This window comes from Moschus berezovskii, chromosome 1, assembly GCF_049115385.1.
Source record: "Moschus berezovskii isolate FMDL1 chromosome 1, NW_MosBer_1.0, whole genome shotgun sequence".
In the NCBI taxonomy this organism is placed as follows: domain Eukaryota; kingdom Metazoa; phylum Chordata; class Mammalia; order Artiodactyla; family Moschidae; genus Moschus; species Moschus berezovskii.
The window spans coordinates 89924318-89949054 of record NC_142460.1 but is presented as its reverse complement, the minus strand read 5'-3'; the positions used below and the strand labels follow the sequence as shown (position 1 = coordinate 89949054).

The following is a 24737-nucleotide window of genomic DNA, read 5'->3' as shown; positions in this document are numbered from 1 at the left end:
TGAATACATATTGCTTTCACACCATCATAAAGCTGAAAAGCCCTTAGCTGGACCATCATATATGGGGAATGTCTGATGTAGTTGGAAAAGGTCTAGAAGGGAACGTACCAATCTAGTGCAATGGCAAGCCACTCCAGTACTATTGCCTAGAAAATCCCATGGATGGAGGAGCCTGGTAGACTGCAGTCCGTGGGGTCGCTAAGGGTTGGACACGACTGAGCGACTTCACTTTCACTTTTCACTTTCACACATTGGAGAAGGAAATGGCAACCCACTCCAGTGTTCTTGCCTGGAGAATCCCAGGGATGGGGGAGCCTGGTGGGCTTCCGTCTATGGGGTTGCACAGAGTCGGACACGACTGAAGTGACTTAGCAGTGGGATCATGAGTTTTATTTATCTGTTTCCTAAAATAAGCCTGTATTAATTAGGAAAAATCAGTATAAGTTTCCAAAAATCAACTAAGAAAAAACTTAAAACAGTCGAATGTTAAACATTTTATAGGATAGATGAAGAGGGAAGAGAGAGTTCGCCTCAGTTTAATCTAATTTAAAGCTAAATTTATCAAATATCTAGTTTCGCCAAATCACTCAGTACAAGTGTGCAATATATTGGTACATAGATTTCAGTTTTTGGATTATTTGAATTGTAATTAGGACTTGCAAGATGTAGATCTTTTTCTTTCTTACTTTAAAATGGAATAAGTTGGGTTAATTTCTGTTCAGCTCGATTTAAAACATTAACCCCAAACTCAATACCTTAAAAACGAAGACATTTCCATTAAAATTCGTGCAGCACGCCAATGGTAAGAATATGGTGCTATTCTTTGTTAACAGTGATTACCTCAACTGAAGAAACAACTATGCCTGGAAGTAAAATTAAAATCGCAGCTAATGAGCACTATTATTAGGCCACAGAATAAAAAATCTTAAATTGCTATCACAATCACATAAAGAAAACAGGGCGTAGGATTGATGTTTATTGATCACCAAGAACAAAAACATTCAAAATGGTATACAAAACACCAACTAAAAATACAGGGTCAAAATCCAGAGACAGTGCAGTTCCTTCTGAAACCTATTCGCCTTCTACCGTAGTCCCTTCCTCTGGTCTTGGCGGGTGCCCGTTGCCACTTCCCCTAGCAGATGCAGGACAACGGCTTTCCCTCCAGTGGAAGCCCTCGCTGCAGCAAACTCAGGTCTCCTAGGTGATCGTGGATTCTGGTCGGCCCGGTGCTCCCGCCCCTCGGCCCCGCCCCTCTCGGCCCCGCCCCGCCCCAGCCCCGCCGCGTTCGCGGGCGTTCTGTGGGCTTCCCTCACCCTGCAGCCGAGTGTGACGAGCCGGGGCCGGCAGGGGTCTATTGCGCAAACCCAAGGCGCCGTGCGGGGGGTCGGAGACAGGTTCTGGTTGCGCGCCCGGGACTATGAGGCGCAGCATTCGGCGGGCTCCTTCCCGGAAGCGGAAGCTCGAGGGGCGGGCCGAGGGCGGCCGGGAGTCGGCGGCGGTTAGTTCCTTTTATCTTGCGGCTTTGCTTCACTCGGTTTGGACTTTCCTGAAGCTGCGAGAGATGGTCAGGTCTGGATCTCGACCGGGCCAGGTGAGGTCTGCGGACCTGAGGCGTCCACCGTGGGGGCGGAGAGGGACGGAGGTAGTCCTCGGGCGTGGAGAAGTGGAAAGCCCCCTTTGAAGAAAATAAAAACAGTGCTGCCGCGTTAAAAAGTGCTGCGACAGGAGACGAGGCGGAGGGTGGGCGTGCGTACCTAATCTTAACGCCCTAACACAGTTGTTCTGTCTGTAGATGTAGATTCTGTTTTAATCGTTGTGGTCCAACTGAGCGCTGGCTTTGGTGTGGTCCCCGGGTTCGAGTCCAGCCTCAGCCGCTGGTACGTGACTTAACCTCTCGGAGCCTCACGACGTTGTTGCATCAACTCCAGGTTCCCAGCTTCCCAACAAGTGCTGCTATTAGCTGGTTTTCGGTCACAGTTGCTGGTATTTTACTACTAGTTTTTTTAAAAAGTCTCCCAGTTAGTGTCCCTTCATTTAGCCTTATCCTTCTCAAATGCACACCCCTCATCAATTCTCTGCTAAAAATCCATCTCTGGAACTTTTTTTTCTTTCTCCCAAGATAGAAATCTCAGTTCTTTGACTTGTCAACACAGCGGTTTTTCGACGTGGCCAGTGCATTCCCTACCAGCCCCCACCTCCATCCCAGGAATATCCAACGCTCTTCGGCTCTGTCTTCCAGTGCCCCGAGTGCTCGTGTTCTTTCAGACTTCTGTGCCTTTGCATTTTGTTCTGCCTAGAATGCCCTTCTCTCCCTGAAATCTCCGCTTTTCATCTCATGTCGCTTCAGCTCAAGTACCGCTTCTAGAAGCCTTGTCTGGCACTGTCAACGTTTACATTGTTTGGGTGCCCGCAGCTCCCGTTTTGTGCCCTTACTAAAATCCAGGCTAGAGACATTGCTCATCTTCCTCTGCTACTAAGCAGTTTATCTCTGTCTTTTCAGGTAATCAATCAGTCAACCAACAGGAATCAGTCAAGCCTTACACAGACCCTTTACTTGGAGTGATCTTACCCCTCCTTAAGTGTAACCATACCACCCTTCTTTCCCCTTTCATTTTTGCTCTTGCTTTATTTATCAGCTCACTTTTAATGCTGTCTCCCCTGTTAATGTGAATCTTACACTTTTCCCCAAGGCTTGGCTCAAGACTTTCTTCATGAATGCTTTCAGAACAGTCCCACCCTTTTAGTCCTTTCTTTTAGGTTGAATGAACTCAGACTTGGTGCAGTCAGCAACGGGGAAAACGTGGTTTTTGTAGTCATAGTCACCTACCAGTTCAGATTCCAGTTCTGCCACTACTGTCAAGTGATAGTAAGCAAAGTGCTTTTTACTTCTCTGAGATTTGTTTTTCTTATCTACAAAGTAGGTGTAATATCCTGCCTTAAAGAATTGGGGAGATTAAATTGAGAGAACCTGGTAAAACATCTGTTTCACACTTGGCATAAATTGTGCAACACAATGTAGTCCCCTAAAAAACAGTTTATTACTGTCAATGATAACAATCACAGCTAACATTTGGGTGGCACTTATGTGACTTTCCTGGTGGCTGAGAGGGTAAAGCGTCTGCCTACAATGCGGGATACCTGGGTTCAATCCCTGGGTCGGGAAGATCTCCTGGAGAGGGAAATGGCAACCCACTCCGGTACTCTTGCCTGGAAAATCCCATGGACGGAGGAGCCTGGTAGGCTACAGTCCACGGGGTCGCAAAGAGTGGGACACGACTGAGTGACTTCACTTATGTGACAGGTACTATTCTCTGTGCTTTTACATATAATTCTCATTTAATCTTCAGAGTAGGCTTAGGAAGTAGATAATAATCCTCATTTTACAGATGAGGAAGTTGAGGGATGCAGAGTTCAGGTAAATTCTCTACAGTTAGGCAGCTGGTTAGCAGTGGAGACAGGCTTTAGACCCACATCGTTGGTGCCAGAGTCCATTTAGACATCTGCTCTTAGGTGTATGACTCTGAACAAGCCACCTTTCTGAAATTGAGGTTCCTACCTCACAGAAATAATAACTAACGGGGTGTGGATTAAGTGGAAATGAAAGGCTTTGTACACTAAATTATTCCACAAATAGAATTTTATCTTGCACTTGTTGGTAGGAGATACAGCTCCTAAGAGGTCCTTATGTTTTTCTCTAATAAATAAAGTAAAAAGTTTATTGCTAATACTGAAACTGCAATACTTTGGCCACCTCATGCGACGAGTTGACTCACTGGAAAAGACTCTGATGCTGGGAAAGGTTGGGGGCGGGAGGAGAAGGGGACGACGGAGAATGAGATGGCTGGATGGCATCACCGACTCTGTGGACATGAGTTTGAGTGAACTCCGGGAGTTGGTGATGGACAGGGAGGCCTGGTGTGCTGTGATTCATGGGGTCGCGGAGAGTCGGACACGACTGAGCGACTGAACTGAACTGAACTGAATGGAAGTAAATGTGGGGTAAAACAAACATTCTCTTATGTATTGCCATTTGGGTCACTTGTTTTGAAAAGTGGTTTTACAGTTTGTATCTAGGGGCACTAAAGGCATTAGACAGTGAATAACTTTTTATGAAATAATTAACCTTTCAATCCTGAATATGAAAAGGTATTTCCAGTATATGAAAAGATTTATTTCAGATTTGTATTTTAACTGAAAAATATGAAGCACACCAAGGGTATATTATATTACTTCCACTTAGAAATAGTATACAACTGTTAAAAAATTTGAACTTTGTTAATGTGGAAAAAGATTTGAAAGTAAAAACACAAGACTCAAAATTGCAACTGTCTAGTCATGATGACTGAATAATCCATATGAAGCCTCAGTAGCAAAGAGCACAGCTAGTGCCTAGATCTTGGTTTCTATTAATAAATACTGTTGTCCACAGAAAGGAATCACTACTTTTTGGGGAAATGGTCAACTCTAGGGTTGGGGCCTGGATATATCAAAGTAAGAAGCTGCACAGCTTTTCACGATTAACACTGAAAAGTCAACTTAGAGGAAAAATATTTAAAACTGCATATCCGATAAAAGGTTCATAATTGTAATATACAAGGAACTCCTACAATTCAGTAGCATACATAGGCAAGGGACTTGAATAGGCATTAGCATCAGGGTCTTTTCAAATGAGTCAGCTCTTTGCATCAGGTGGCCAAAGTCCTGGAGTTTCAGCTTCAACATCAATCCTTCCAGTGAACACCCAGGACTGATCTTTAGGATGGATTGGTTGGATCTCCTTGCAGTCCAGGGGACTCTCAAGAGTCTTCTCCAACACCACGGTTCAAAAGCATCAATTCTTCGGTGATCAGCTTTCTTCACAGTCCAACTCTCACATCCATACATGACCACGGGAAAAACCATAGCCTTGACTAGACGGACCTTGGTTGACAATGTCTCTGCTTTTTAGTATGCTGTCTAGGTTGGTCATAACTTTCCTTCCAAGGAGTAAGCGTCTTTTAATTTCATGGCTGCAATCAGCATCCGCAGTGATTTTGGAGCCCAAAAAAATAAAGTCTGACACTGTTTCCACTGTTTCCCCATCTATTTCCCATGAAGTGATGGGACCAGATGCCATGATCTTAGTTTTCTGAATGTTGAGCTTTAAGCCAACTTTTTCACTCTCCTCTTTCACTTTCATCAAGAGGCTCTTTAGTTCTTCTTCACTTTGTGCCATAGGGTGGTGTCATCTGCATCATTCCCTTTATGTGAGGTATCTAAAATAGCTAGACTCATAGAAACAGTAAGTAGGGTGGTTGTTGCCAGGGGCTGGAGGGAGAGAAATGGAGAGATGCTATTCAGTGGGCATAACGTTTTAGTTACGTACAATGAATAAGCTCTGTTAGATTTATGAGATAGATCTAAGAGATCTGCTGTAAACATGTGAAAGTGAAGTCACTCAGTCATGTCTGACTCTTCAACCCCATTATATAACCTGCCAGGCTCCTCCATCCAGGGGATTTTCCAGGCAAGAATACTGGAGTGGGTTCCCATTTCCTTCTGCTGGCGATCTTCTCAACCCAGGGATGGAACCCAGGTCTCCCACACTGAAGGCAGACTCTTTACCCTCTGAGCCACCAGGGAATCCCATAAACATCACACTCTAGTTAACGATTGATGTACACTTAAAATTTGTTGAGGGTAGATTTCATGTTACCACAATGGAGAGAAAAAAAGGGAGAGGGGACCTGAAGATCTTTATTGTAAGGAATGGCTCAAAAATAATGGTGATGTGTTAAAATGATACAGGGACTGGTTTGAAAAGACTCCTATTGGCAGAATCTGAGACAGTTTGAGCATTAATATAAATAATGATAATCATCATAACCCATTAAATAAATTAGGTATCAATGAGTCCATACTAGCAAAGAATTTCTTCAACGAAGTACTTAGGTTGAATGCCAACTAATAAATCTAGAATGAATGATGTAAGTTAGAAAAATCACTATTTGACAAATGATTAAGGCAAGAATCCTCAATGAATGCTATTGGATGAAAGTTTGATGAGTAGGATGTCTGCATAATCTTCAAGTATCTCCCCACAAAATGCTTAATATTTACAAAGGTAAAAATAGTAACCTGGTGAAAAATCTGGCAGGCACCACCTTAAATAATCAAACTTTACATCCCTAGTAATGGGCCATACTAACATATGCCTGCTCATACGGTATTGAGATAAATACAATATCCCTTTTATGGTATTTCTGCCGAAGAAGCACAACCCGAAACTAATCAAGGGGAAGCAGACAAGTCTAAATGTTTACCAGAGGGACATTCTACCAAAGTAACAGCTCATATTCTTTGAATATGTCAAGGCTGTAAAAGATAGTGAATGACACCTCTAGGAACTGTTCCAGAGTAAAGGCGATTAAAGAGATATGACAACTTAAAATGCTTTGTATGATCCTGGATTTATGGGATAAGGGCCATAATTTTTTTTTTATGTAAAGGACAGTATTTTGAGAATTGGCAAAATGTGAATAAGATCTGTAGATTAGATTATAGTATGGTTTCACTGTTAATTTCCTGATTTTGATAATTATACTTTGGTTTTATGAGAGAGTGGCCCTGTCCTTAGGAAATATTTAGGAGTAAATATTTAAATATAAAGGAGTATCATGTCTGCAACATGATCTGAAATGGTTCAGACAAACAGTAATACTGTACATTTTTGAAAGGGAGAACATGGCAGATGCAGTAAAATGTCAGCAGTTGTGGAATCTTGGTAGCATTGTACCGTTCTTTGTACTATTATTTCAAAATAAAGAATAAAAATAAATTTGAAGGGACTCTGCAAGTATCACACTGTTGCAGGGTGCTTTATTCTGGTTAATTTTCTTTACCTGATTTTGTAATATGACCTGATGTGTGTGTGTGTGTGTGTGTTTCGGTGAAATGCTATATATAATCTTTCAATTATGCTGTTAGGCCATACATTTATCTAGACAGTATACTTTTTTAATTCTGAAAGATAATTATTGTGGTAGTTGTTTTTAGACTAAGCATGATGGTTTGGCTTTTTATTATGGTCCTGAACAGGACACCAACATAGATACTGTGAAAGGAAAGCCCCTTAAGGGGTCATGCAGGGTCTAGTAGAGTTGTGTTACATGGCATCTTACTTCTGCCAATGTTGGTTCTCACTGCTGCTTTATGACTCCCTCATATTCTAAGTTATCTTAAGGAGAAGTGAAACTTTATAATTCCAAAAACTTTAATAGTATTTGCTCAAAGGTATCTTGAGATGAAATATGTAAACATGTCAAGAAAAATCCTAAGTGTAACTGCCAACAGTGACTACACCTAACGGGTAAAATGAGGGAGTGAGTAGGAAATTTAACCATGTCTTTTAAAAATTATATTTTGAATAGATATTATATTTAAATAATGTAAAGTTATTAAGATACAAGAAGGTATACCATGGAAAGTCTCCCTTGTTCTGTCCCCCAGATTCTCAGTTTCCCTCCCCAGAGGCAAGCACAGTTAACTTGTTTCTTGTATAACTCCCAGCGTATTGGATGCATGTAGAAGCAAATGAGTAGAGTTTTCGCGTGCTGGTCTTGTCAGGCATTCCAAAGAATGTGGAAAAATAGAATCAGAGTTATGAACTCTGCCCTATATCTTGAGTTAACATGTATTTTGAAGACCTAGGGGAAGTAAAATATTTTGAGGGATTGAGTATAGTCCAAACTTACTATAGTAGATACTTCTGGTTAAAGTAAAATTTCAACTTCAGTCTTCAACTTATATAGACTTAAGGAACAAATATGTGTGTTGCTTGCTTGACATTTTATATAGAAAAAAAATTTATGCATTCAGTTGTAATAGTGGATTTTATTAAAATTAATAACATGGTACATATATAAAATGGAGTATTATTCAACCTTAACAGGAAGGAAATTTTGCACATGCTGCAACATGGATATTATGAAGATACTGTGCTAAGTAAGCCAGTCACAAAAGGACAAACACTATCTGGTTCCATTTATATGAGATTCCTCAAACAGTGAGACCGAAAGTAGAAGGGTGGTTACACCAGGTACTTAGGAGAGGCTTAGAGATTAATGATTAATGGGTACAGAATTTCAATTTGGGAAGATGACAAAGTTCTGGAGATGGGCTGTAGTGATGGTTGCGCAACTGTCAATGTGTTTAATGCCACAGAGCTGTATACTTTAAAATGGTTTATGTTATGTATGTTTTACCAAGTGAAACAAAAGGAAACAATGAATAACATTTTACGTTTTGTCAAAACAGTATATTGAGAATATGATAGAAAAAATATTTGTATATCTCCCATAATATAATGCATTATGTCATAGGTAATACCTTCAGGAAAGCACACTGGACCTGCTAAATTAACAAATGGAAAGAAAGGGTAAGTACTTAAGAAAGTGTCCAACTTCAGGAATTCTCAAGAGATTTTCAAGTCTATGGGCTGGTCTAAATTTTTCCTACCCCAGAGAACTAAGTGAGGGTCTCTACTTTCACAGAACTCTGGGGAGAAACCTTTCATATCTCTACCCATGTTGGTCATTTTAGTCTTTACAACCTTCATAAAGTCCTGCATAAATCCATCTTTTACATGGTGGACAAGCTTTCTTATCTAACCTTTGCTGGAAAGAAAGGGTCTTTTTAGAATGTATTTTGGGAAAATATTTTATTATTTGTAATTATATTCGTATTATATGTAAATGTATTAACAAACTTGTTTTCTAGGACCAATTTGAGAAAGATACCCCGTTTTAATGCAGATTCTGGCTATCCCACTCACTCTGATTCAGAAAGTCAGGTAAGAGGAAACTGAATAGATACAGTGTATACAGTTTAATTAGTTTTCAGGTAAAAGCTAAGAAGTGGAAATAAAAATTCAAAGGTGAAGTATTAATTGTCCTGACAAAGAATGAAGATTTTTTGCTTTAAAACATGTCTTCTACCAATAATAAATTGCTTCTAAATAAGGAAATTTTAAAATTACAGAATTTTTTTTCCTGCATTAATATTTTATGTACAAATTTCTATGTGACTTTCTCCTTACAGACTGAAACTGTACAGGGGCTTGATGGCTGTGCATCTTTGCTCCGGGACATTTTGAGAAATGAAGATTCAGGTTTTTTTTTAAAATGCTTCTTTGCTGATCACCTTTTCTCAATTAAGTAGTTCTATTAATGCTAATGAATTTTTGTTTTAATCATTAATAGGTTCAGAAATAACATATTCAGAAAACAGATGTAACCCCAGACCTGTAGAAACCAAAAGATACGGATCCAAAAAGAAAGGACATGAAAAACATACTGTGCCTTCTGTAGTCCGGAAGGAAATTTGTAAGTATTTTTTTCTCTTATTTATTTAAATATGATACTTAATAATGGAAGTTTTGATAGATTACTGGGGTTATGCAGTTGGACTTAAACATTTTAATAATATTCGTTATACAAGTGTGTGTGTGTTTGTGATTTTTTTTTCCCTATTCAGCTTCTAATTGCTGAGTACTTTGCCAAGAAGAAAAGTAGAAAAAAAAATGCTTAGGTTTCGTAGGAGAATAGGTTCAAACTCAGAATGATATTCACAGATTGGTTGGGTTTCATGTGTATATTTATTTTTTAAAAAATACTATATGTGTATTCGTATATTCTAAGTAGGATCCATAGCTCAATTTTTCAGCTGCACAGTTAGAAGATATGGTAATAGGAAGGTAAAATTCCAAGTTGGGTAGTTATGGAAGGGAAAAAAGTCTTCCACTGATTGACAGTGACTGTAGCCAAGAATGTTTTACACTGTCACACTTAACTTGCTGACTTAAGTGAAATAATTCAGTAAGCAGTTTAGAATAAGCAAGTTTTGATTATGTTGTTCCACAGAGGCCTATGGAACATGGTAGCCCAAAATAGAGATGAAAAAGTCCATAATGGGATTTCAGAGCATCAAGAATGGAACCAGCTAGTTCACAGTTCAGGTGGGCCAAAAATGTTAGTACAGCAGAGTACAGGAAGATTTAGCTTAGGGAAGGGGTTTGAATCATGTTCAGCACTAGTTCTGGGTATTAGAGATCAGGATTCAGGCAGAGAGGTTGAAATTCAGATGGTCTTGAGTCAGAACCAAGGCCAAGAAAACAACTTCCTAACCTGTCTTGGAGGCCAGTTGCGTTTAGCCTTGTTTTGTCTTGACCTGTGCCACTTAAGATGGCAGCCTCAAGCCACATGTGACTGCGGAGCATTCCAAGTGTGGCTAGTACAACTAAGGAACTCAATTGTAAATGTTATTTAATTTTAATTAATTTAAATTTGAAAGCTGGTACTTGACCTAGTTATTAGAAAACTTTTAGAGTATGTTTGAAATAACTTGGTAAATTAATCTACTTTTTTCAACTGTAAATTTTATTAAATCTAAATACAGATCAAGGATTTCTGATGAAAATTTACCGTCCAGATTGAGATGTGCTTTATAGTAAAAATACACAGTATGTTTAGAATATTTAATGCAAAAAAATAAAATATCTCAGTGATTAATGTTAATCACATATTGTAATGTTAATATTTTGGCTATATTGATTTGAATAAAACATTATAGTAATTAACGTTACCTATTTTAATTTTTTTAATGTAGTTCTTGGAAAATTTAAAATTGCTTATATGATTTACATTATATTTCCTTGGGACAATATTGGTCTAATCCAGGGTGAGCATACTACAGCCGGTTTTGTTTTATTGTAATGTTTAGTTATTTTGTAAATGAAGCTTTATCAGAGCACAGTCATGCTAATTCATTTTCATTTATGTATTTTCTATGGTTACTTTCGTGTTATAAGAGCAGAGTTGAGTAGTTGTGAAAGAGACAGTCTGGCCTGTTTAAAGCATAATATGTTTATTCTCTGGCCTTTTAAGAAAAAGTGTTCTTACCCCTGGTCTAACTCTTAAAGTAGAGACCTATTTTGGAGGACCGATGGACAAAGAAAGGAGTGTTAGTACATGGTCAACGATGGTGCCGTGGTAGCAGCTTGTTGGATCCTAACTTAACTATTTGTTCAGAGTTCCCACAGAGTTTAGATCTGTTGTTGTTCAGTTGATAAATCATGTCCGACTCTGCAACCCCACGGACTTCCAGACTTCCTTGTCCTTCCTTCGCTATCTCCCAGAGTTTACTCAAACTTATGTCCATTGAGTCACTGATGCTATTCAACCATCTCATCCTCTGTCACCCTCTTCTCCTTCTGCCCTCAATCTTTCCCAGCATCAGTGTCTTTTCCAGTAAGTTGGCTCTTTGCCTTAGGTGGCCAAAGTATTGGAGCTTCAACATCAGCCCCTCCAGTGAAAATTCAGGGTTGATTTCCTTTAGAATTGACTGGCAGGAAAGAATAAATGGCAACACCCAAATTAAGATAGGGGTTTTATTTATGAAGAAACTCATTACAAACTCATTAGGGTATAAGGAAACCACAAGGGATTCTGCTAGCCCAGTGCTAGCAGCATGAACAGAACTGTTAATATCTCTAGGTCTTAAGGGATGAGGTGAGGAAGAGGTTACCGGGATTCAGCTAGATATATTGTTCTGTAGAGTAGGCTACCTTGAGAGGAGCAGTGAGCTTTGAGGGACAAAGCCAGCCCAAGGTGGCCGCATAGAGAGGGAGTTTGGAATACCTTGAATGCATGCTTTTTCCTCTCTTTGATAATGCCAAAATCCCCATTGGATTGGACCCAACTAGAACCCTGTTGATGTATATCTAGTCAGGGATCTGATTTTCATTCTTACAAGCTAATGAATTATCCTTACTATGTCGTGCATGTTGTCAGGAGACACAAGACTCTTGGGTCAGAGACAAAGGTGCTGTGCTCATGGCACAGCTAGCAGCATGCACATTAGCATATTTGTGTTGGTTCTGCCTCACTGCCAGCTGCCAGTGAGCTGATACGATGGACCCAGGGGGAAACTGCACATGCTGAAGGTTTAAGTTTCAGCTGAAGAATACTGAGCTTGGGGAATTCATTGCTTTGGTGGTTAGAAAGCCTATTCTTGACCGAGGGAAAAACATCACCTTATCTCTCAACGTTGCTCACTATAAACACAGCCCTGGGAAATGTCCCAGATACAGAGCTTAGGTCAAAGCCTTACTTTTTGTTTGGTAAACCCAGCAAGACATGTAGGAGCAGAAGAGACCCATAAAGAAATGTCTCTTAATAATGTAATCCTTACAGAGTAGCATCCCAGAGAGAGCAGAGCAGAGTGGAGATGGGTAGAAGGTGGGTTTGGTGAAGCAAATGAGAGAGATCTGGCATTCTTAGTCCCTAGCATTAAATTCTTACTTGGATTAGAGTCAGATCAGCAATTCTGGCCTGTTATCAGTGTATAATATTGTTATTGTCCTTTCCCCTACACTATCATCTTCAGAAGTAAGGACCTACTTCCCACAGGACAATCTCCTTTAGGGTTGCAGTATAAGAAATGGTTCTTATTGACTAAGGTTTAGTTTTCAAAAGCAGAAACCTCTTTCCCTTTGGTTAAATTGCTTCATCTTTCTTTGATTTATTACTGTAACACTGTCTAGAAAGGATCTTTTTTCTTTTTCGTTTTTTGTGATTAACAGCTGTTAGGCAGTACAAGGTTTTTGCTCTGTTAATCATAGTGCCTAAAATACACAAAAGCTGGGACTTCTCTGGTGGTCCAGTGTTTAAGACTCTACACATCCAATGCAGAGGGCACAGTTCGATGCCTGGTCGGAGAACTAAGATCCCACATGCCACTGGATAGTGCCAGAAAGATTTTTTTTTTAAATAAAATAAATAAAAATGCCTTTTATCTAAAAAGCACAATTTCTGACAACTCACCAATTTAACATTTAAAAAAATAGGCAAAACTGCATTTCCTTCCTTTTTCATCTCTCCACAAGTGAGATAGTCATAATTAGAACTTTAGGAATTTATTATAGCATGTTAACTAGTATCTGGATATCATTTTAACTTTAACATGCATTATCTTACTATTTTGCGTTAATGTCTTCTAGGGCTTGGGCTCCTTATGTATTTTCTGTCTGGGACCTGCCAGATCTTTGGGTGTCTATGGAGTCACGCACACCCACCCTGTTGCTTACTCAAAGGAAGGAGGCAGAAAGGCAGTTCCAAAAATGCACCGAGAGCTTACCCAAGAGTGCACCTGACATTAAAAAACATTTTTTAATAAGCAGCTACTTACATTTTGATAACTGTATTGAATGCTGTGGGCACATGCTTTTACCTTCAGTATCATATATATATTTCTGCCCTCATCTTGGAGAAATAAACCACTACAGGCAGGATATTTTGAGTGTTCTCTGTATTTCAAATTATAATAGGCATCCAGCAGTGCCTATCTGCAGTAGGTGTTTATTCCATATTTGGGTGGCAAGAATTATCTAAAAATTGTACATCCACTTACAGTTTTTAACTTGTCTTGGATAAATTGCTTTAAGATTTTTGTGTCTTAGATACAGATGTACAACATTATCAGTAGAGTTTCACATAGATTGAGCTAATGGAGGAGTTAAGTAAGACATGTTAATTCTAAAGCTTTGAATTTTAAGAAGTATTTGAAGTTTATTAACTTACATTGGGTGATGGCATCTGCTGGCAAATGCAAAATATTATAGCTTAACTTAATCAGAGATTGTGAAAGCCATCTCTTGAAAAGAAAGTGAATGAGTGCCAATGCTTGGGACCTATGAGTATAAAATCTGAGAACTCCTCAAACCAGACAAATACTATGGAACCAAAGGAAATCCAAGAGCAGAAGAGAGACCTAGGAATTAGGAGGAAAGGAAGAACAATGTTCTAGATGGCCGTGGGCTGCATGTGATCTCAGCTTTCATAATTTTAGATTTCAAAGTTAAAACTATTTTAGGAGGATACTTTTCCTTTTTATTTATTATAAATTGTATTTCCACTAAGGATTTCCTTGGTGGTCCAGTGGCTAATACTCTACACTCACAGGTCAGGGAACTAGATCCCACATGCCACAACTGAAAAGCTCTCACTTTCTAATGGCAGAAAGTAAAGAGGGGCTAAAGTGCCTCTTGATGAGAGTGAAAGATGAGAGTGAAAAAGCTGGCTTGAAACTCAACATTAAAAAAACTAAGGTCATGGTATCTGGTCTCATCATTTCATGGCAAGTAGAAGGGGGAAATGTGGAAATAGTAACAGATTTTATTTTCTTGAGCTCCAAAATCACTGCAGACAATGACTGCAGCCATGAAATTAAAAGACACTTGCTTCTTGGAAGGAAAGCTGTGACAAACTTAGACAGCATATTAAAAAGCAGAGATATCACTTTGCTGACAAAGATCTGTATAGTCAAAGCTAGGCCTTTCCAGTAGTCATGTACAGATGTGAGAGTTGGACCATAAAGAATGCTGAGTGCTGAAGAATTGATGCTTTTGTATTGTGGTGCTGGAGGGGACTCTTGAGAGTCCTTTGGACTGCAAGGAGATCCAGCCAGTCCATCCTAAAGGAAATCAACCCTGAATATTCATTGAAAGGACTGACGCTGAAGCTCCAGTAATTTGGACATCTGATATGAAGAGCTGACTGATTAGAAGAATCAGCTGATGCTGGAAAAGATTGAAGGGGAAAGGAGAAGGAGTCAGCAGAGGATGAGATGGCTAGACAACTCCATGGATATGAATTTGAGCAAACTCTGGGAGACAGTGGAGAACAGAGGAGCGCGGTGTGCTGCAATCCAGGAGGCTGCAAATAGTTGGACACAACTTAGTGACTCAACATTTCCACTCTCTTTTTTTTTTTTTTACAGAAATGTTTATTAACCAGTTTGTTTTAGGTCATATATTCAGAGAGTGAAGAATAACTTATTGCATGTCACCTTAGAGGGGAAATGGTTAGAAATTTAATATTGATAGCAGCTGGGAAGATCTATGAATATAAAATATTTATGGGTCCCTATTAAGACTTCGGAGCCATTTGTAATGACTGTAACATTTATTGAGTTCTTACTATGGGCTAGACACTGATACTTTACATGTGCTATTTAATTTTCACAACAGTGTTATAAAGCAGGTAATGCTCTTATTATCATTTTTCTGATGAGGAAGAAGAGTCCAAGAGAGGTTAAATAATTTGCCAAAAGTTATTCAGCTAGTAATTGTTAGAGCTCATATGCAGGCCAGGGAAGTATGTTCACAGCAATAGGTTATCACAAAGGAAAGAATAATGCAAGTCAAAATAGATGCATCCAATATCTCCAACCATTTTCATACTCAAATATTAATTTAGTAGTAGTTTTCTATGTTTATTGGTTATAATATTTCATTTGCCTTTAATGTTTTGCTTTTACTTGTAAGTTTTATGCTTTTAGCAGTGTTTTTATTTTCAAGAAATTGTGTATGTATTTAGGGAATTCCATACCATTTAAGTGTCAGAGTTTTTTGGGGAGGGGGGCTCCAAAATCACTGCAGATTACGATTGCAGCCATGAAATTAAAAGATGCTTACTGCTTGGAAGGAAAGTTATGATCAACCTAGATAGCATATTAAAAAGCAGAGACATTACTTTGCCAACCAAGGTCTGTGTAGTCAAGGCTATGGTTTTTCCCGTGGTCATGTATGGATGTGAGAGTTGGACTGTGAAGAAAGCTGATCGCCGAAGAATTGATGCTTTTGAACTGTGGTGCTGGAGAAGACTCTTGAGAGTCCCTTGGACTGCAAGGAGATCCAACCAGTCCATTCTAAAGGAGATCAATCCTGGGTGTTCATTGGAAGGACTGATGCTAAAGCTGAAACTCCAATACTTTGGCCACCTCATGCGAAGAGTTGACTCACTGGAAAAGACTCTGATGCTGGGAGGGATTGGGGGTGGGAGGAGAAGGGGACGACAGAGAATGAGATGGCTGGATGGCATCACCGACTCGATGGACATGAGTTTGAGTGAACTCCGGGAGTTGGTGATGGACAGGGAGGCCTGGCGTGCTGTGATTCATGGGGTCGCAAAGAGTCGGACATGACTGAGCGACTGAACTGAACTAAAGAAGCTTGTAGTTTAGTCAGGCAGACAAGAGAGTGAAAGATAAGCAATATAATACAGTATCCAAGTGATACATGATTTGCATAGACGGTATGTACTCTAGCTTGGTGAAGAGCAGTCACTAGACTGAAATGACTGGAAAAAGCATCATAGGAAAGAGAAGGCTTCAGATGAGCTTTGGTGAGTTAGGTAGAATTGAATTGAAAGGTATGGTTCATCATGAGTAATATAGGAAAGTGAGAAAAGCTTGTAGGTGTCTAAATTGGTCTGACTGGATTGAAAGATTTCTTAGTGGAGGGTGATGGAAAGATAGTTGGAAAGTTATGTTGTGGTTAGGCTTTTGAGACTAAACGTCAGGTTAAGGTCTTATTTGAGAGCTCAGTGTATAGATTAAATTCACTTTCTCACTCTAAAAGCTCTGATTTATTTATTATTGTTATTATTATCATTAAAGCATCATAACTGTACAAGGTATTCTGTCTTTCTGTTTCATTCTCCCTCTCAAGAGCATTCAGTTCAGTTCAGTCACTCAGTCATGTCTGACTCTTTGCGAACCCATGGACTGCAGCACGCCAGGCTTCCCTGTCCATCACCAACTCCCAGAGCTTTCCTCAAACTCATGTGCATCGAGTCAGTGATGCCATCCAACCATCTCATCCTCTGTCGTCCCCTTCTCCTCCTGCCTTCAACTTTCCCAGCATCAGGGTCTTTTCCAATGAGTCAGTTCTTACCAGGTGGCCAAAGTATTGGAGTTTCAGCTTCAGCATCAGTCCTTCCAACGACTCCTTTCTCAACTCATGTGCATTATGAGTAGCATTTAATAGAGATTTTAAAGACATAGTATAAGTTAATTTTGAGGAGAACCTGATTCATTCAGTTCAGTTCAGTTCAGTCGCTCAGTCGTGTCCGACTCTTTGTGACCCCATAAAAAAGAATTTGAGGTAATTTTCCTTAGGGGTGATCACACTCTGTAAAGTACATGATGAATCGAGTTACTTCTGAGAGCCCTTTTTTCCTCTGATACCTTTGATAAGGGTTTTTGAAAAGAACCATATTTCAAAAAAAATTTTTTCCCTTTTTCCATATTAATATCTTCAGATAATAAGAAACAGATACCTAATGATGCTTCTGTTGAAAGTGAAAGAGACTCATCAGATACACTGCAAAATTGGTCACTACAAGACCACTGTGGAATGTACTCACCCTTAATATACCAGGCCCTTTGCGAACATGTGCAGACTCAAATGTCACTGATGAATAACTTGGCTTCAAAGCACAACCCTAATGGAATTCCTGCTGCACCTTGCCACACTGTGTCTGGTTCTGGTTAGTATGAATGGTGTTTTAAAAAGCATGAATATAAGCTGTAATTAAGTTGCCTGGTAATTGTGTAAGCAGTCTGAGATGTGAATGACTTTTTCTCTTTTACCTTTTAGAATTTCAGACGTCTTCACCTTCTAGTTATGGTTTACCCACCTCTATCCCAGTCCGGTTACCTCGGCAGCCACCCTGCCCTCCAATGGTTCATTCTGTGAGTGCAGTTTATATACTATATAAGTAATAATTAAAAAAAAAAAAGTAATAATTTGTTTTTAGAAACTGTCATCTTGAGAGAAAGTTTAATTTGCTGATTATGTCTTAATGCCCTAGGATGTAAAGACCAATTATTTTTTGAGTTATTTTTTATTAGAAAAGTTTGCCTATTAATTAAGGACAGTGGTGGGCAGGAGGAAGGAAAAAGATTATTAGAAAAAAAAAAATCACCCATACCTACCACCCAAGCACAATTGCTGTTAACACATTGATAGAGCATGTTTCAGTCATTTAATTCCTTGTGTAGGTTTTGTTTTCTGGTTTTAATTTGTTAAGTAAACTTTCTTTTAAAAATATCATCATAATTAAATTTTATATGGTTTTACATGCGGCTTTTTTTCACTTAACATTTAATTGTGATTTACCTTTTGTAAATTTTTACTAAGTTCTTACTACTCTATTTAGTGGATATACCATGGTCTGTGTAACTCCTCACCTATGGTTGCTGCTGCTGCTGCTAAGTCGCTTCAGTCGTGTCCGACTCTGTGCGACCCCATAGACGGCAGCCCAGCAGGCTCCGCTGTCCCTGGCATTCTCCAGGCAAGAACACTGGAGTGGGTTGCCATTTCCTTCTCCAATATTGAACCTAGGTGCAATGAAAATATTCTACTTAATGTTAATTACTCTAAGACATGTCTATATTAGATAGATCAACAAACATTAATATCAGGTACTGAATATTTTCCAATTTACATGAACCTGGAATTTATTATTTAATTTAGAATTATTTGATTTGTAAGCGCTAACCCTTTTTAAAGCCAATTAAATAGAGCTCATTTACAAATTAACTTCAAAAATATTACTCAGAGACAAAGACATACCAAGACATATTAAGACAGACACAGTGCGAGTCTTTAGTCATGAATTAGACATTACAATATAAAATTTACTAGTTTATAAAAACAGTTGGACCAATTCTATAGGGGGTCGGCGGAGGGACCCCATAAGCAATAAAAGGGCATAAGGAAGGAGAGTCACCCAGTCCCCGCCAGTCTCTATTGCCAATTTTGCCAATGTTTCTTTTAGGGTCCGATTCATCCTTTTTACTTGACCTGAGCTCTGGGGATTGTAGACATTTAAATAAATTTTTTACTACTGTGACATTTCTCTAAATATGTTTATGCAGAAGCCTTTTCAGCTTATTTTCTACACTGTGATTTCCCAAAGTGGAAGTTTATTTTAGTCCCAAAGTAGACTAATTTTCGATACCTTTAAACCATTTATGATATTTGCAAACAATCTATTTTAGTCATGGCTTTATCATGTTCCCATATTACTGAGTGAACTAATTAAGCTTTAAAAATCCAGAATAATGAGCTAAGAAGAAATTGGCTTATTCACTGGTAATCTGTAACTCCATCCTACAAATGTCATCTTCTAACATTTTTCGTTTGAGTTTATTGTAGTTAATGCCCACAAGTCAGTGCTCATTATTTTTGAAGTCTTAGCTTGTTTTTTCCTTTCTGTAGGAAGCTCAGACTGATGGTGACAGTCAGTTTGCATCACAAGGAAGAACAGTTTCTGTGAACTGTACTGATGATGTTGTAAGGAATTCCTTCAATAGCTGTCTTGGAGTTTCATGTAACCTGCCCCAAACTGGCAAACCAGCTATTCCAACATTTCAGCAACTGGGTCTTGCTAATGGGGTTCTGCCAAAAAGACTTCCTGAGGAACCGGATTTACTGAAGTGTTTCCAAACATACATGAAACTGTTGCATTCTCATCCTGACAGTCCCACTCGCCACAGTCCCACCCTATTACAGCCAGCTTTCTTGGCTACTAATGAAGAAAAATGCACTAATGAACACATTGGTGAGGTCAGAAGTGAAGGAAAGGATTTAAACATACCTCTGCGAGATTCAAGAATAAAGGATGTCCAGAAGACAAAAAACGTGAACCAGAGTGCTGAAAAAGTTAGAACTATCAAGTATTTGTTGGGAGAGCTCAAGGCCCTGGTAGCAGAACAAGGTAGATAAGTACTTTCTTTATAATTTTCTGTGGCATGTCATCATTTAAATTCAGAATAATCAGCATGAAGTTTGTGGTATTTTCCATAGAAGTATGTCTTAGGCTAATGAGGAAATGAATTTTGTCTGTTTTATTCTTATTTTGTGGGTTTTTGCTCCCCGTTGTTTCCTGTGGGTTTGAAATGTGCTAGGGAATATCATTCTTGTAAGTGTGTGTTCATTCTACTTGATTCAAAGGGAGCTTGAAAAGATTCAACCAAAGAAAATTTATAAGAGATAAATTTTAAGGGGTTGGAGGACATGATTAACTCCCTAGAACAGAGTGATCATTTTTCCTACTTTAAAAAGATATAGAAGTTTTCCTCTCATCATTTATTTAATAACTAACTATTACAATGTTTAACAATTCTCACTTTGAGAAGGAACCTAAATCTTCTGATACCCTTTTCAATTCACTCTTGGGATATTTTAATTAATCAAGAAAAATATCTTGGGTGGAGTTATGAGATATTTGAGCCAGGTTGTATTCATTTTCTTTATGTATGTATATTCTGAATAATGACTTTCACTTGGAGTTAGTTACACATTTGTCATCTAGAAAACACAGTAATTGATTATGGAAGTTCTAATTGAGTACCTAATATTTGCAGTCTGACAAAAAAAATTACCAAATCTTAAAATTTATCTGTATTATTAGGATTGTAGCACTGTTAATCCCGTGGTTCAGTATATTAAAATCTCCTGTATTTTCAGACTGTTAATTCATTATTATTCTCTTAACTGAATACTTAATCATTGGTAACAATTGTAATATTAGCTGTCACTTATTGAGCACTTACCATGTGCCCAGCACTGTGCTAAGTGTTTTACATGCATTATCTCATTTAATCCTCACAGCAACCCTGTGAGGTACTATGATTGTCCCCATTTTACAGGTGAGGAAACTGAGGCTTGGAGAACAGTATTTCATTAAAATCCTCTCAGCAACCCCATGAGGTACTGTTGTTATCCATTTAACCATGAAGAAACCTAGGGTTCAAGAATTAAGTAATTTGACTAAGGTACATTACAGGAAAATGGTGGAGCCCAGGTCTCTGCCTCCAATGCTTTCATGCAAAACCCCTCGACAGAGCATTCTGCTCTGTAATTGGGCACAATTGTTTACTGTATGCATGTAAACTTTCCATTAAGGTGTTAAAATACTTGTGGAATTGATTAACTTTTTGCAGCTGAATACTTTATCTCTTTTGGATATCAGATAGTTAATATTATATTTATTAAATGTTTTCATTTCACAGAAATTTTTGTTTAATTGAAGAATAGTTGCTTTACAATGTTGTATTAGTTTCTCCTGTACAGCCAAGTGCATCAGTTGTATGTATACATATATCCACTCTTTTTAAAATTTTCTTCCTGTCTAGGTCACCACAGATCAAGTAAGGTTCCCTGTGCTATACCATAGGCTCTCATTAGTGATCTGTTTTTTACATAGTACTGTACGTATATCAACCCTGATCTCCCAGTTCATCCCACCTTCTCCCTCCTTGCTGGCCATAAGCTTTTTTGCTACATTTGTGACTCTATTTCTGCTTTGCAAATAAATTCATCTGTACCATTTTTCTAGCAGTTCACAGAAAATATGAATAAAAATGAACAAAAATAAAAGGACAAGAGATCTAAAATCTACCTTCTATCTGTATCTTTTTGCCACGTCCCAAATCATCCACTCCCCACAGTTAGTGACACAAATGATACTGCTTTTGATGCTGCATCAAATGAAGTGTAGCTGGTTGTGTTAAATTTACTTTAGAAAATTAAATAATAAAACCGTATCTTAGTAGACCCTCCCTCAATATATTTCCGAATTGAATCACCGGAAGGAATTATTTGCTTATGCCAGGATCAGAGGTTGTGTTGTTAATACTATAATCAATTATAAGAAACCCTTTAGTAATTATAGGAACATGTGGACTAGGAGATATATGTAAACCATCTTCCTACTAGACACTTGAACTGAAAAAAAATCGCTGATATAATAATTCTGTGGCTTAACATAAATCTTTATAGTTTACTGAACTTAAGGCCTTTAGAATTCTTCTCAATAAGGAAATGCAGACTACAGGAAAAAGGAAAATAAGATTTGTATAATAAATTCATAAATAACTGAGTTGAGTTTGTTTATAGTACATATGTATATATGTGAAATGTTTTCTTTTTTAGTAGTACATATGAAAAATCTTATCAAAACAGCAATTTATAATACTGTGTTTACTCATTTCTTCTGTTTTTCATAGAAGATTCAGAAATTCAGAGGTTGATTACAGAACTGGAGATGTGTATATCTCTGCTTCCAGCCGTAAGTGCAAACACAAATATTCAGGTTGAGATAGCACTGGCCATGCAGCCACTAAGAAGTGAAAATGCTCATTTACGCAGGTAAGAATTGCTCTTTGAATTTTTTTGTCTCCATGCAAAGATGTCCCATGGCCAGAACAAAAATACCTAATGAGATACCTAGGGCTTTGTAAGGAAAATAGACATAGTCTCACTGTGTTTATACTCTTAATCCCCTGTTTCCCAAATACTGACAGCAGTCTCTAGCTCTTAGATTATTTCTGCCCACCAGTATGTATTTTTTCACAACTTTTTCACATCTGTTGTCACTTGGTTGGTAACAAATAGAGAGGAAAGTGAACTACGTCCAGGTATTTATTAGGCTAGTCTAGGCTATGCAGTCCAAGGACTGTATCATCCATGGGGTCACAAAGAGTCGGACACGACTGAGCGACTTTCATTTTTAGGCTATGCAAGGCTTGTGCTCAGTTGCTTCAGTCATGTTCGATTCTGCAGCCCCATGGACTGTAGCCTGCCAGGCTCCTCTGTCCACGGGATTTCCCAGGCGAGAATACTGGAGTGGGTTGCCATTTTCTTCTCCAGGGCATCTTCCTGACGCTGGGGATCGATTCTGGGTCTCCTACATTGCAAGGGAATTCTTCACTGCTGAGCCACTGGGGAAGCCCAGAACTTAGTCTCTGCATATTATTTGTCTTGATATTGTGACCATAGGAAATATCAATAGTTGTTATTTATTTCTGTTTCTTAGAACATTTGTCTTTGATTAATTGATTGATTTTTATTTTTGTCTGCACTGGGTGTTTGTTTCTTTGCATGGACTTTCTGTAGTTGCAGCAAGCAGGGGCTACTCTTTGTTGTGGAGTGTGGACTTCTCACTGCGGCGGCTTCTCTTATGGCAGAGCTCAGGCTCGAGGTGCTCGGGCTGCAGTAGCTGCGGCCTGCAGGCTCAGCAGTTGTGGTGCATGGGCTTAGTTTCTCAGTGGCATGTGAAATCTTCCCAAACCAGGGACTGAACCTGTGTCCCCTGCACTGGCAGGCGAATTCTTATACACTGTGACACTGGGGAAGTCGCAGAACATTTTAAAATTGCTTTAGGAGCTAATTTATAAGCCACTTAAAATAAAACTTACTTTATTGGTCACTGCTTGTTTTTAATTTTTTAAAAAGGTATTAGTTTGATGTCTAACCTAATTCTTCAGACTTGGCACCAACGTTTCTTGGCTGTGTCCTTAGAGGACAAAGATTATACATCATGCTATTGCCACCGTTTACCTGACCTTCTAAAAATGAAATTATTGAAAAATGAAGAATTTGTCAGATGTGCTTTTTTTTTTTTTAGCCAAATGAGATTTCCAGCAGAAGTAGGAATTTTTGTGTCTCTTTGTTAATCTTTATTTGGAAGGAATCATCCATAATCTCTGTTATAAATGAGAATTGGAATGCATAGGCTCATTCAAAAGTATTTTTCAGCATTTTCATCAAAAACAGGTGTTTTTTTTTTTTCCTTGTTTGGACATTTTGAAACTTCCTGTTCCGTTTAAGCCAGAAAACTGATCTTTCAGGACTTTCTTGGTGCTTATTGCCATCTTCTGGCATTAAAAAAAATAGCTAGCTGCATTGTTTGTTTGGCATTTGGGTCTGGACAGTTTTTATGTGAGACTCCTGACACAGTACTCAACTGTTAGCCTTCTTGGTCCCTACCCGTAAAATATCTGTAGTAACCCATTCATTGTGACCTTGTGGCACATTCCAAAATTTCCTGGATGAAGGTTGTAGGGGATTCCAGTTAAGCTAGTGAGTGCCTTAATATTTAAAGGGCAAGTTAGAACTCATGACCATTTCCTGATTTTAGACTCAAATACAAGACTGTTATGTACCCATGAAGAACAAAGAAATGAAATGGAACTGAAAGGGAGGAACTGGGGTGTGGCATTCAGTCTTTGCCCTGATAATTTGACATATGATAACTTAATTCTTCCAGATGGAAGTTACTAGAGGAAGAATAGATTGTTTATTTATTATATTTTAGTTAGCAAATGTAGTGGGAGAACCAGTGAGTTAAGATTTAGACCATCTGGAGACAGGTATGGTATGAGTGGAACCCACAAACAAGATTCAGGATAGAAACATAAACTTGGGAGTTATTCACTGACCACATTTTTATACAGTACCCTGTGTAGGTACTGGAGATAATAATGATTAAAAGCAAGTGGTTTGCTATCAGTGTGTAAGTTTTGAATTCACTAAGAAGGTATAGAGTGTGAACACAACCAAGGGGGTGTATTACTGGAGAGTAACAGCTTCTTAAGCAGAGAATACAAAAGAAGAAGGCTGTGAAAGAAAGCTGAGAAGGAGCAAGTAGGGACTCCTACCAAATGAGATATTTCATTTCCTTATCCTGTCACCGACAAAAAGTGTTATTTCCTTTGAGAATGAAATAGCAACCTACCCCAGTATTCTTGCCTGGGAAATCCCATAGACAAGAAGCTTGGCAGGCTACTGTCCATGGGGGTCACAAAAGAGTCAGAGAGAGAGACACACACACACACACAAAGATCCTGCAACTAAGACCCGGTGCAGCCAAATAAATATATATATATATATATATGTATTTTAAAGTGTTATTTCCTTTTATTTTTGTGAATCCTATGGTCATAAAATATCTCCTTTTTTACATTTGCATTTCTTCATACTAATGTGGCTGAGAATTTTTCATATGCTTATTGGCCTCTTCTGTTTCTTTTGTGAATTGCCCATCCTTATCGTTGGTCATGTTTTC

The 24737-nt window shown here is 38.5% G+C and overlaps 1 protein-coding gene across 2 annotated transcripts in view; it reads left to right on the top strand.

Moving 5' to 3' along the window:
- The first annotated feature begins 1318 nt into the window (after positions 1-1318).
- CCDC14 (coiled-coil domain containing 14) overlaps positions 1319-24737 on the top strand; it is a 40343-nt gene continuing 16924 nt past the window's right edge. Inside the window, exons 1-9 of one of the 2 annotated variants that reach the window (XM_055396509.2) lie at positions 1319-1594; positions 8364-8419; positions 8761-8833; positions 9082-9151; positions 9243-9365; positions 17142-17369; positions 17480-17574; positions 19106-19604; positions 21898-22039. In XM_055396509.2, the coding sequence (XP_055252484.2) occupies positions 1421-1594; positions 8364-8419; positions 8761-8833; positions 9082-9151; positions 9243-9365; positions 17142-17369; positions 17480-17574; positions 19106-19604; positions 21898-22039 (1460 nt within the window). In that variant the 5' untranslated portion in view covers positions 1319-1420. Of the gene's footprint in view, positions 1595-8363; positions 8420-8760; positions 8834-9081; positions 9152-9242; positions 9366-17132; positions 17370-17479; positions 17575-19105; positions 19605-21897; positions 22040-24737 lie in introns of both variants that reach the window. The other variant, XM_055396354.2, reaches the window with a different exon arrangement.